The 15008-nt window shown below is 29.7% G+C and overlaps 1 protein-coding gene across 1 annotated transcript; it reads left to right on the top strand.

The window, feature by feature from the left end:
* Positions 1-1601: 1601 nt before the first annotated feature.
* Positions 1602-4048, top strand: LOC120138711 (signal recognition particle 14 kDa protein-like). The gene is made up of 4 exons (XM_039154125.1): positions 1602-1728; positions 2008-2101; positions 2444-2553; positions 3715-4048. The coding sequence occupies exons 1-4, from the start codon at positions 1726-1728 to the stop codon at positions 3865-3867; spliced, it is 360 nt and encodes a 119-aa protein (XP_039010056.1). The 5' UTR covers positions 1602-1725; the 3' UTR covers positions 3868-4048.
* The last annotated feature ends 10960 nt before the right edge of the window (positions 4049-15008 follow it).

Genomic DNA, 15008 nt, shown 5'->3' with positions numbered 1-15008 from the left:
ATTTTTATGATATAAATTTAATTTATTCCGTTAAGATAATTTAGAATTGTGTTAGTATCGATTTTGAACATTGTGTGGGTACTCATCATTCTTCACATGTAGCCGACTCTTAAACCATTTCAAGTGAATATTTGATAAAATATAAATCCAATAAAAAGGTAATATCTAGATATATGACCCTACATAACTCACAAAATCAGTGACAATTTAAAAAAAAACATGTAAATAGAGATTTGATCTTGAATTTTTGAAAGATCTTCTCGATAGATACTTTTTATTTTGCTCTTTTTTGAAATCATAAAATTTTAAAAGATATATTTGATCAATTACATTTTGATTTAAATAGTTGAGTAAGTTTATATGTGATAAGGACATGTGACGTTTGGAGGATAAATAAAAGGGTAAACTACACAAATCACAATCAATGCTTGAAATTTTTTTATTTTCCTCACTGTAGTTTCATAAATAATAAATTGGTCATTAGTTTTATTGATTTGTAACAAATTGGTCACTAATGTTATCTATTTGTAACAAATTAGTCACTAACATTATCGATTTTAAACAAAATGGTCACTCTACCGTCATCCCAGTCAAATTGACGATGTGGCAACGTTAACAAAAAGGTTAATATTTAGATTTACTCTCAAACTATTGTTAAAACATCAAATACGTCCTTAAACAATAATTTTATATCTAATTTACCCTAAAAGGTTTCTAATTTTCATTTTTTTCCAAATACCCCACCACCTCCCCTATATTCACGAATTAATTAAAATCTATTGTAGAAGCCAATCATGGGTTAGCCATTGTTGCAATTTGCACTTTAAAAGCTATTGCAGAAGCCAATGTGCCGGAAGAAGTCCCACTGCAATGGAAGTGTTGTGTGAGACATGTTGGCAAAATAAACCTTGAACCAGCTGGGTTCACTACAATGGAAAGATGAAGCAGAAGAAATATTCAATCTAGCTAGCATGGCTTATAATATTGTCCCACAGTTTTTTTTTCTGCCTCGAATGTGTTAGAAGATAAGAGATGTCTCATGTGAATGTCAACCCAGCAGAACAAGAAATCACGAGTGGCAAAGGCAATGAGGTCCTTAAGCTAAAAGATAGCCTGCTATCAAATAATTACAAAAGACAGTTTATTTTAATGGTGTTGTAAATATATAGTACAGAATCACTAACATTCAGATACTAAAATAGTTTCCATGCTTGGGCATTTTAGTTCAATGGGGAAATGTCTTCAAAAGAGACTCTACCATTGTTGCAATTTATATTATTAATTTAGATATTAATTCTTGAAGATAGTAGAGGTGGGAGTGTTGGAAAAAATAGAAATTAAATTTTTTGGGGTAAATTAGATATAAATCATTGTTTGAAGGTATATTTATGTTTTAACACTAGTTTTGGTGTAAAACTAATATTAACCTTAATTTGCTAAAATCGATAATGTTAGTGACCAATTTGTTACTTATGAAACTTTAGTGGAAAAAGAAAACATACTAAAAAATTGGTGACCATATATGTAGTTTACCCTTAATAAAAATAGTGTTAATTAAATTTTCAAATGATAATATTTTGGTAAAAAAAAACCCCAGGTAACTGTACAAGTGCATTATTCTCTCACTGCCATCTGCCGGCTATCTTCTCTGCCCTAACATAAGAGTTGGTTTAGGGGTTTTTGAAATTTGTCCTTGGGATCTTCAGTCTCAACAAAGTTTTAATCATGGTAACTCCACATCCCTTCTAATCCTTTTTCGTTTATTTAATGTTATGGGCTCTCGTCTCTCTCTCTCTGAATTCAACAAATTGAAGAACATTTTTTAGGCTTTTGCTTAATCATAAAGGTTATTATTCGCTTTTGAATTCTGTTTAGCTTTTTCCCCTCTTAGTATATATGTTTGATGGTTTTGATTTGCTGTAATTTCGTTATTTATGTTCGTTTTTATTTCTTGGGCATTTGATCTTATTGATATGATTTATGCTGATTTTTTTGTTTTTCGTTAAGGTTCTTCTGCAGCCAGACCCTTTTCTTAATGAACTTACGAGCATGTTTGAGCGAAGCACTGAGACCGGCTCTGTTTGGGTTACTCTTAAACGATGTAAGAATTTCCCGATTTCTTTAGGTTTTGGGAGCTTGAATTTCAAACAGTGGATTTGGATTTCAGAAATAGGATTGATATTTGTAAAACTGAAATTTATGGCAATCATGTTGGATCTCTGCAATTTACACATAATGTATGCATGTTCTGTTTTGAAATCTGAATTTTGAATTTTATGTTTCCAACCGTGGAATTCAATTTATGTTGGATCTCGCAATTTATGTTACAAATGGAATTCAGATCTAAATTTTGAAATTCATGTTTCCAACCATGGCATTATTTTTCTTGGATGTTTTCTATGTTAGATTTTCATTAATGCATTTAGTTTTTCATCTTCATTAGCATCTTTGAAGTCGAAGGTTCAAAGGAACAAACTGAAGACTGCTCAACAGCCCATCGAATATCGATGCCTTATTCGTGCAACTAATGCAAAAAAGACAATTTCTACTTCGGTATGTCCCTTTTTCCTTTGTGTGTTTTTTTTTGGGTTAAATGGATAAAACACTTGTTTTTGATGAAAAATTGACCTGGCGGGGTGAATGCATTGGTTGAGTGAGTCTATGAGTATTTGTTGTGGTATGCACTAATAAACCATTTGTTTTGGTATGCACTAATAAACCAATCGTAATCTTCCTGGAAGACTAATACATTTCTGTTGGGAGCTCCATTTGAACCTTGTATTTCCAGTATGATGAATTATATACGGCACTGATGATTGATCTGGTATGCATTATGCCAGACATTCTGGGCACACTTAATTACTCGTAAATATGAGTCTCTTGTTGTCAGCAGAAAATACACATTGCAATCTCCATGGAAGAGTAACACATATCCATTGGAAGCTACGGTTCAAGCTGTCTAATTCTGGTAGATGAAATTATATGGCACTCATGATTGACACTAGGGTTAGCCCTAGATTTGAATCTTATTATATTAACTTGTTCGTAGCCCTAGATTTATATGTCTAATAATCAATAAATAAGACAAATAATAAATAACACGATAGTAAAGCTCTTGTCTCAATTGCACTATGAGGGAACAGAAAAGCATCTGGTTGAGTTGATGGGAATTATGATCTTACCCAATGTCTTAAATAGTTTAGCCTTAAAGTAGTGCAAAATTGGATAGGCTCCAAAGTAACCGATGCTTGTATTCTTTGTTGAAACTTAAAGTACGTTGCCACATTGAGTGTGAAAATTTGAGTTTCAGATGGTATTTGATATCATGCATCAACCCAAAATGAAATATTTTGACTTGTACAAGCCTATATTATCCTGACTTGGTGCAAGTGTGGGATATGTTATTCATCGGATTTGGGTATGCTCAATTCTTTCCAACTTTTTGCTTGTATTTGGAAGATCAATGGAGATGCATAACTCTTGCCCTCATACCTATATCTGAATATGCATTGGACATGGGCACTTGTAGTAAAATAAAAGAAACGAAGAACATAATATCTAAAACCGAAATGTTTCTTTAATAGCATTCAAATGGAAATCTTGTAAACTGACCTATTTGTTAGGTGTGCAAGCTGAAAATGGTAGTACGATGGTGGCAATACTAGTCTATTGATTCTCGGACTGACCTTGTATTAATGTGTTTTTATTTGTAAGGTGGGAGTGAAGGATCACCAGCGCTTCCAAGCATCGTATGCCACCATTCTGAAGGCTCATATGGCTGCATTGAAGAAGAGGGAGAGAAAGGACCGGAAAAAGGCAGTGGAGGATAAGAAAGAAAGTGGTTCAAAGAAGCCAAAAAGAGCTTGAAGGACATCTCTTCCAGCTGTTGTTTAAACTTTCCATTTTCGTCCAGCTTTCATCCTCACCTCGAATATGGTTAGGTTCTTTTCTTTTTTTCTTGAAAACCCCAAAACATTCTTTTGGTTTAAGCAAATTACATTGATTGAAGACTTGGAATTTTGGTTGAATGCCCCTGAGGTATGATTTCGGTGGACTCTTTTCTCCTTTTTCAGCAGGTTGATGATGATTTTTCTTGATTCTAATAATAAGATTATATAAATATGAATTGGTAAGGGAGTATCATTGGGTGTACTGAGAGTAAAAGTATATTTTGTTTAAGATTTTAGCAAAAATAGACAAATGGAAGTTTTGTTTTTGTTTTCCATTGCACTTTAAAAACATATAAATCATATTACTAGCTATGGGCCGATTATGAGTGTGAAATGTGATGGGCTTATTTGGGTTTAGGCGTAAAATTATTTTTTTATCCTTAATCGTCGTACAAAATAATTAAATGAGTCTCGCTCAAGAGTAGAGTTGTCGCTCATAAAATTGATCTGTAAATTGCCTCCGCGCGAGTGAAAAGTAAAATTTCAGCATGTGCTGCGTTAAAGAAATGTTACTATGAGGGAGAGAATTCCTTTGGTGATCCCCAAGTTCAACACGATTGGAGAAGGAACATGCGATAAAGAAAGCCAAGAACAAAGAAGTTCACCGAAAGGATAGTATGGAGGTGAATACAGATGGTAGAGGATGTATGTAACGAGAAGGTTTGAAAAAACGAGACCTCTTAGGAACAGATGGAATATATTCCATCAAACAAATGTGTGTTGGGCATTACTTGGCTCGTCCAAGATTATGGAGATAATATTTCGCTTCAAGCCATGGATGCCGTTGAAATTGCTGATGAAGATTTTATTGTTAATCTTAGTGGCCCAATTCCCTCCATTCGCTTCTCTGAAGAAGTCCACGAGAGAATCGACTGTACATGGGACACGCAATAATTGCTCGACTCCTTGGACGTCCGATAGGATACCGGAACAAACCACTATTACCTTGTATTAGGATTGATGTCTTCACACGAAAATTGATTTATGAGGGCCTCCAATAAATAAGCTCCAAGTGTGGAGTGTATGGTCATGCGAAAAAAGTATGTGGCCCGAACGAAATACTGAAAGATAACAAACACAGCGATGGATGGTAGCAGAACATAGAAAAAAAAAATAGGACGCTGGGACACGAGAAACAAGGAAAGGGCTCAAGAAAATAAGTCGGGATCAAGGTTTCAATTTCTTGAAGAACTGCATAAAGATGGGTTGGGGGTGGGGTGGGGTGGGGTGGGGGAAGGCTCTAAACAATCAAACCAATGAAGCTGAAGCTAGCTCGAAGTATGGAAATGATAAAATGACAAATGTAAACAAGGAAATACACATGAAGCACAAGATGAAGATGTTCCCGAGATCTTGTTGATGTCGAGGTGGCTGAGGGCTTCAAGCCTAACCTACTCCGATTATATCACAGCTTCCTTACGTTCTTAATGATGGTGGATATATTATTTTGGAATTGTCCGGGCGTGTCAAGCCTATCCTTCATACACTGTTTCAAAGAGTTTTACGGGATGCATCATCCGAAATTAGTGGCACTATTTGAAACACGAATCAGTGGTGCTAATGTTGACAAGGTAATTCGACGATTGGGATTTTCGAACTCATTCAAAGTTGAAGCCCATGGTTTCGGTGGTGAGATATGAATTTTATGGAACGAATCTGTGAACGTTGAGTTCCTTAGTATGTCGAACCAATTCGTACACGGGGGCATTTCACAGTCTAATTGGCTACTCTTCGTTGCACTATACAGTATACACCAGCCCTCATATATTAAAATGTAAATATTTATGGGGCCAACTACCTAAACGAATTTACATGGAAACGTGGGAACCTCAAGAAAAGACTTGAAAGATGCTTGATGAATAATTGCTGGGCAAATAAACACCCTATTGTTTTGGTAGTTTATTATCGTATCCTAGAATATCGACGTCTAACGTTACTCAAAGCACCAAAGAGATGACGAATCTATTTTAAGGAATTCGTTTATACACGCCTCATCAACAATTCTTCTATTTATCTGACTCTTCTAATTTGATTCAATGTCTATATACGAGTAATTAATTTCATTCTTTAATTTTAATTTTATATTTATTTTGTTTTGTTCGATTCGATAATAATATCATCTTCTATTTTACTGATTAATGTTTTATCTAACATTATTCTAATTAAAATTTTAACAAGATCTTAAGTTGTCTTAGTGGTTATGCATGAGACATTTTTCCTTGAAGTCTTTGGTTCAAATTTCATTAAATGCATTTGAATCAAAACAATACGATCTTATTTTAATATTTAAAGTTTAGTGACATCTAGTATAATTATCTGAAAAATAATTATTAGTATAATACTATCATGTTAGTTTCATGTAAAAAAAATTATAGAATATCTTAATATTTAATTAAAATTCAAAATTTCACTAAAAATATAACACTTCAAAAATATATATAGATCTAAATATTCTTCACATCCAAGGTATAGGCTGATCTCATAATTCATAATTCAAAATTATAAGCATTGTTCAGTTCAAAATTATAAGCATTGTTCAGTTCAAAATATATGAAATTTGTCGTTTTCTCCTTAATAAAAGATTAATTTTAAAATAACAATTCACGAGGCTTGGAAGTTAGGTCACCACAGCTGACTCCTGATCAATTATTTGCATTAAATAAATAAATAAAAATTAAAAAGTTTATTAAAATATAGAAATTCAAAAAATACTCTATTTTTTATTTGTTCGATTCTAATCTATCAGAAACATAATTCGATCTTGATGTCATATCAATTTTTAGGGATGTTCACTCCTCATGTTTAACTCTATTAATAGGTAGAACCGAATTAATTCGGTTAAAACAGTCGACCATCAAACTAGTTCGGTCAGAAAACTGTTTTTTTTTTCAATATTCGATTAACTGTTAATTCGGTTCAAAATCGGTTAATTAATCGAAATATATATTACATATATATTTTAAGCTCAAACTCATTAAGAATTAATATCAAATTATTTTTTAACTATATTAGACTCACTAAATTATTAATACATTATTAAAATTTAACCCAAATAAAAAACATACCTCTATTAAACTCAAATTAATCCAACTAAATATTCTCTATTGAAATTTCTGGGAGATCCTTCTCGTTTTCTCTTGTACTGAATAGAGGATATTTTTTTTACCATAAACTCAATTTTAATCAGATATGATCATACCTTAAAAAATACAACCTAATTCGATCCGAACTCAAATTTTTAAAATAAAAATTTGACACATAAAGAGATTTTTCCTTCGTTATTTCTTCCCCTGGTAGCTCTTGATAGGGCTGGGAGCCTTTGACCCTTTGTTCCTCTTGACTTAATGGTGATCCCGATTTTTAAAATAAAATTAATAATTTAAATCATGAAGTTTTAAATATAAAAAAATAAATTAAAATTATAATAAATTATATTTTATAACATTCAATTTGAATTAGTAAAATATCAGTTATTATATAAAAAAGTATGTAGCAATATATTAACTAGGGTCCAAAGTACATATTTAGTCATTCAACTATTATTTTAGTTCAATTTTGATCAATCAACTTTTTTTAAAAAAAATCAATATTGATATTACGTTTTAGTTTTATTTTGATAATCTGTTGTTGAAAAATTAAAGGTGATGTTCATGTGTCACAATAAGATAATGTCACACCATCATTAAAAACATATCACATCAACAATTCTATTAATTTTTTTAATAATAAATGACCGAACATAATGTTAGTGATGATTTTAAAAAAAAATAACTAAGTGACCGAAACAGAACAAAAGTGATAATTGAATTACTAAAATGTACTTTGCCCAAATTTATATTTAAAGTAATAATTGACAGGCCTTGGAAATTAGGCCACCACGGCTGACACATAATCAACTAATTTCATAAAAAATATAAAAAAAATTCTTCAATTTTATTTTAAAAAAAATTAATAACAATATAAAAAATTAAGAATAGAGACGGATCTAAATATTCTTCGCATTGAAGAATAGAGATGGTAACGTATCTGGGCGCACAGATTTTTGCATGCTTTGACACAGTAAAGATATAATTTAATTTTGGTATTATTTTATTTAAAATTTAATATATTGAATTTGATATGGATTTAGTCTTAAAATAAATAGTAATTTGACCTTGATTTGATTTAAAAAATAAAAAAATGATTTATTTTGATATAATTTTTTTAAAAAATATCATAAATATTAAAAACATTAATATAAAATAATTAGAAAACTAATAATACATTTTAATAAATTTATTAAAACGATATAATTTTTTGGGTAAATTACATATTTAGTCAGCCAAACTATTCCTATGGTTTGATTTTGGTCATCCAACTATTGTTTTTTCAAAATCATACCTAAAATTACGTTTTAGTTTTGTTTTGATCACTTATTGTTAAAAAATTAACAATGATACATAAAATTATATATTAATGTCAACAATCTATACTCTCTAGAGCAGATGATTAAAAACGCTCAGTTGACACCTCCTCTCTCCCCTAGGTTGTGGATTTAATACCCTTAGTAGTAAAACTTCTCCTTCCCATCTCTTAGGTAGGAATTGTTAATAAAAATAATCTATTAATGGTTTATTTGTATAAATTTCACAAATTATGATTATTTCCAGGGTAAAATTTTCAAATGATCACTTAACTATGGGGTTGGTGTCGATATGACAACCATACTTTTAATTTTGATAATATGACAACATTGCTATTTAAGTGGTTTCATTGTAACATCCTTAATACCGGGTTAGTGACCAAATTGTAATATTTTAGAATTTGGTGATTAAAGTGGAAGAGTTGAAAAGTTCAGTGATTTATTTGAAAATATTACCTTGAAGATGCTAGTAATTATAAAATGTATTAAAGGGCAAAAGGGTCATTTGACCAAGAGATGAATAAAATAACGATATATATATATGGATAAGGATGAGAGATTTTTCCAGAAAACTCTTCTCTCTTTTTCTTCTTCATCTTCTTCTTCCTCCCGTGAAGCTCCAAGGCAAAGATAAGATTCCTTGTAGCTGATTATTTGTTAATTTTAAGAGTGGGTTTTGATCCTTAGGTAATATTTAAGCTTATGGAAAGCTTGGGTTGTCCTAAAATCAAAAGATGAAGAAGTTATGAAATATTAAAGAAAATGAGTTTTTAAAGGAAATGTTGGAAAAGAGTTAATAAGTGAATTTTGAGAAGGAATTTGACTTGTTATCAATAAAAATAAGAAAGTTATGAAGTTAGAAAGGATTTATAACAAAGTTGAAAATTTAGTAAGATTCTTAATTTTAAGAATCATGATGAGATATGGAAGATAAATATGGTTTATATGGATATAAGTTGGTTTAAGTAATGGTAGTTGAGTTTAAGGACATGATAGGGGCTTAAAATAGAAGAATTGAATGAAGAGTTGAATAATTTCGTGCTTAAAATGGAATTTCTAGGTTGTGTGCATCGATGCACTCTCAAATAAACAAACATCGAATGCAAGTAGTGCATCGATGCACTAAAATACAAACATCGAATGTATTTTATGCATCGATGCACAAGTAGTGCATCGATGCATCGTTAGGGAATGCATCGATAGACTGTGCAGTGCATCGATGCATACCTTCATTAAAAGATGAAATTGGCTTTTCTCTTAGCCTAAGGAGTGATAGTTTCAAATATATCAATTAGTATACTGATAAGTATAAATGTATTATTATGTAGATATAGAATGAAAGCTTGTTCCGGAACAAACTAAGGATTAGGATTGATTCGAAGCAAACGAGGCCCAGGTGAGTGCATACAAGTTAGTTTATGATGTTTAATGGAAATAAGACTTGCGACGAGTCTATTTCCTATATTAGAATGTATGAATTTATGATCATATGTATATGTTTGATTTGAGTATATATATAAATTACAGTAGGTGTTAAATAATTTGTGTGAATACATGTAGTGTGATCAGTTATAAGATCTAATATGAATGATCTATATGATTGCATGGGAAGTGAAATAAGTTATATGATGGATGACCATACATGTTACAGGGTATAGGTGATTAATTATGAGAATCAGTATAATATATTTATGACTACATGAGATGGGTGATGAGTTAAATAAGACCAGACTATAGAGTAATATGAGAATATTTAAGAGAATAATATATAAATAAGAAGATAATAAATTAAAAGACTTTATGAAAATGGTATATATATAAATTAGGGGACATGAGAATAACGATGATACGAACCTATAGGATAAACACTATAGGAAAAAGTGATATGCTTAAAAGAAAACTATGATATAGAAATTATAAAATGAAGAACTATAAAACCTTATGAGAAGGTTATAGGAGCTATATAGAACTAAATTAAATGGATATAATAATTCATAATTAAATAACGTGAGATAAGTGATAAGGGTTATATGTTATTGTATATGTTAGTATAATAAATCATGTAAGCTGATACAAAGGGAAAATGAGATAAAGATAAATAGCTTTTACCTATAGGATTGATATAAGATTATATGCCGGTGTGATAACATGTACAAAGGAACTAAGCTCTATGATATGGATCCATGTGAGTATAAGTAACGTGATTGCATAAACTATATATCTATTTATATGATTTGGTATATGCCATTTGATTCCTGGGTATACATGTAGATAATATATGTGGATATAAGCTATGCAAAAGTGATCTATGTGACTAGATGTATATGAAATCTAAGTGATATAACTTATAGGTATTTCTATTATAATGTTACATGATATGTATGTATGTTAAATGAATTATCTGATGGTATAAGAAATGATATGAATTATATAGGCGAAAACATCTATGTGTTATGAGATAAGACATATGACTATGAGTTATGTGAAAAGCTATGTGATACGTGATATGTGAAAGTGAATTACATGTTTATGTGAATATTTGAAATGAAATAAATGATAATGCCCATGTTATGTGTCATGAGAGCTAGGGGTATAGTTGACATGCCAAGAGTCGAGGGTCTACGCGGTCCTTCGGGACATATGTATATTCTTTGGAACATTTATGAGGTCTTTGAGACACATACTTGGTCATTGGTATATGTATATGATTCTTAAGGAATTTCTATGTGGTCCTTATGGACATTATATGGCACTACGGTGCATTTCTACACGACACTTCGGTGCAATTCTACGTGGCACTACGGTGCATTTCTACGCGGCACTTCGGTGCATTTATACGAGTTGTGGTGACAACATTAGTGCACAACCTCTATAGACTCACATATTTATAGTTCTCACAAGTGTACCATGGGCTAATCAAAGAGATAACATGAATACAATATATATATAATGCATGTGCTTTTGGTTACATGAATTATGATTTATGGGTGTTTCTTGGTGAAATGATATATGTGTGATATGATATACATAAATGATAAGTACAAGATCAGGTGATAAATAATTGGATGATAATGATAGAAATAATTATAATAATATATATGATAATGCTAAGAAAGTAGATGATGACATATGTACATAAGTGTATTTGTTATATAAAAGGTGTGTGATTTTGTATGAAATTGTTATATGATTTTGTATGATAAGTTAGTATTAATGTTCATGTGGTTTGTTATATGGAAGGTTTTATGATTCTATTATATGTTTTATTTGCCTCACTAAGTCATCGACTTAGCATGTGATTGTTTCACGCGTAGGTTCGAGAAGAATATAGAGAGCATTGGGGAGCAAGACAGGTCAGTATCTCCTTTACAAAGTTCAAATCAGAAAATATATGTATTTGGCATGTAAATAAAAAAATTTGAATTCGATATACTCGAATTGGTTTTGTAAAATCATATGATACTAATTTATGTAAATTAGTCAATTGTATTTAGTAAAAGTTTTAAAATTATTCACTATTTTGTTCAAGTAAAGGTTTTGAAAAGTCAATGTGACATCTCAGACTCGTAGCCGGGTCGGGTACGGGTTGAGGGTCTTACATTCATTGTAGCCACTTGCCATTACAAACAGACGTGTAGCTGATGTGGACCTCTGACTCGTTGTTAGTCAATAACAATCACATTAGCTACATCGTCTAATTTTAACAGCAAGTTGCTACATTAAAATCACTTAAATAATTATATGATCATATTGCCAAAATCGAAAATATAATGGTCATATAGACACTAACTCTATAATTAAAATGGTCATTTGAGTAGTTTACCCTGTATTTTAACCTTATTTATATTATGATTTAATTGTTTTATATGTTATATTGGTATAATATAAACATTATTTAGTTAGAAAGTACAACGCATAAATGAGGGGGTACACGTCCTTCACGTAAAATATTAAACTCGGTCGTTTTCTACATAATAAAATAGTATATTTAAAATAAGAGTAAATTGTACCATTCAGTATTTATCTATCTTATCACTCATATTTTAGTCATTAAAATTTTAAAAACTTTAATTTAACTACTCAATTTTTAAATTATTTATATTTTAATCACTCTAATTTATTTTATTAATAATTTTGTGACATGACATTTATTATTATTATTCTAATATAAATAAAATAAAAAAATAAATTTGAAAGTTAAATGATTAAATTAGGAATAATTTGAAAGTTAAATAATTATATAAAAATAAATTTAAATGATTAAAATAGAATGAAAAATAATTATGTGATAAATAATGCGAATTATTATTAAAATATTAATGGTCAAGTCCTTGAAGTTTGAGCCACCACGCGTGACACAATCAATTAATTTCATGCATCGTCTCCCTCAAGTAAGGGCAACCACGTGATGACACCACACAACTTACAATTAATAATTATACAACATTTCCAGATTTGGCCTTGTCAGGGAAATAATAATAGAAAAATATAAGGAAATACAACTAAATTATTTAAGAATCTATATATATTTTTATAATGTAAGGAGAACATGTCGTGTTTTGGTGATGAGTAAAAATTATTCTTTTATAAAATTCGTTTTATTATCGGATGAGTTTCATTATTTTTTAATATTCATATATAATTATTAGATAATTATATATATATATATATAATTTTTTAGTTATTAATAAGATATACACACTCTATGAATATAATTGTTAGAATTTAAGACTTAAAATAAAAATATATTTTATTATTTAGTTTTTTAACATTACACTGAGTGAACTCATCATATAGGCAAGGTAAATTATTTTCAAAAGTTTATTTCAGAAAATTATACGAATGATCACTCAATTATAGGTGGTTCTATTTTGAATATGGATCGATATTTTCTCAATTGGATCACTTAATTGTTTCAATGATATTAATTAAGTTTCATGTCGTTGAACCTTAACGGAGTGGGTGGTGTGACATTAAAACGATATAAATATTCATTTTGTATTCGTTACTTATATATTATATCAATTTAGTTATAATTTTAAATTAATAGAATATGTAAGTAATATATATTAAATGTGTAATTATATAATTTTTCGCTATCTGTCATGCTACCCTCTTTGTTAGAGTACAACGATAATATACTTAATTAATATCATTTAGATAATTAAGTGCAATAATTGAAGAAATTAATAGATCAACGCTCAAAATAGAATCATTCTATAATTGAGGCGCTCTATTTACATAATGTACTCAAATATAATTTTGTTGAACTCGCCCCGTCAATTAAAATAGAGATTTAATTGAAAAATCAATATATAGATGAATATTATTGTAATTATCCCTGAATATAAATGTAAATTTTTTTTCTCGGGTTAGTTATTTTTCACCCTAAATCCGAACTCAACCCGACCCAACCTGAATCCAATTTAAAAAAAAATATGACATAATCAGGTTAGGTCGAAATCCGTCTGATTTGAGTCCCATTCCCATCCTTAACTTAGTAATCACGAGTTCAAAACTATAACTTGTTTGGGTAAATTCCATAAATGGATCACTTAATTATAGTTTTTGAGTAACAAAAATTAAATGTGTAATTATATTGATTTTATTAATTGTCATGTCATCCATCTATTAGGGTTTAATGACATGAGGCTTAATTGATATCATTTAGATAATTAAATAACTCAATTAAAAAATTAGGTAAAAAGGCATTTAAGGCCCTTGTACTTTTAAAAAATCAAAGTGGCCCTCAAATTATTTTTCACTCAATATGGCCCTCCAACTCATAAAATAAATCATGTGTCTTTTGACCAACGTTTTTCGTCGTTAACCATTATGGTGCTAACATGCGGTTCACGATGTTGACCTAGTGGTCTAGGTGGCGGGTGACATGACAAATGTGCTAAATTGACGTTTGGTCTTATTCAAGGGTCAAATTGATTTTTTTTAAAGTTTAATAGCTTTTTTTTTTTAAAAAGTAAATTATTTTAAATTTTAAATAAAAAATATTCAAAAATTAAAAATTACTACAAATAATTATATATATATATTAAAAATACTATTAAAAATTTAAAAGAAATGAAATATATATCATAACTATAGAAATATATTTATATATATAATATATACATTAAAGTAGTTAAATTGATTTTTTTTAAATTTTAGTGTCAAAATAGGAGTGAGAAGATAATTAACTGATGAATGATGTAATTTATCCATAAAAATGATATTGCCATTAATTTTTAACGATAAGGTACTAAAATGAAGCAAAAACTAAACGTTAGGTATGATTTTAAAAAAAATTAAAGTTTAGGTACTAAAATAGACTAAAACTAATAGTTTAAGTACTAAATACATAGTTTACTCTATTTTGTTATATAGTCATTAGCAATATATCCACATGCAAGTATTCACTTTTAGCACTAATATCGCTTGAGGAGTTAATCGTGAAAACAAATTATTAATTTTGTAAATAAAAAATATAATGACCGAACAACCAACATTAAACAAAACAAAAAGTAATGGACAGATGAGTAATTATAACGAAGTTTAGAGTCAATGTTGAAATCACAAAATTGTGTCTTCCACCATCATGTTTTTTAATGGAAGACTTGAGTGCTTTGAACCCCACACACACACACAGTCTATCGTCGCCC

Source organism: Hibiscus syriacus, unplaced genomic scaffold, assembly GCF_006381635.1.
Source record: "Hibiscus syriacus cultivar Baekdansim isolate YM2019G1 unplaced genomic scaffold, ASM638163v2 tig00110705_pilon, whole genome shotgun sequence".
Classification (NCBI taxonomy): domain Eukaryota; kingdom Viridiplantae; phylum Streptophyta; class Magnoliopsida; order Malvales; family Malvaceae; genus Hibiscus; species Hibiscus syriacus.
Note: the sequence above shows the minus strand (reverse complement) of the source record. Positions and strands in the feature narration are given on the sequence as shown.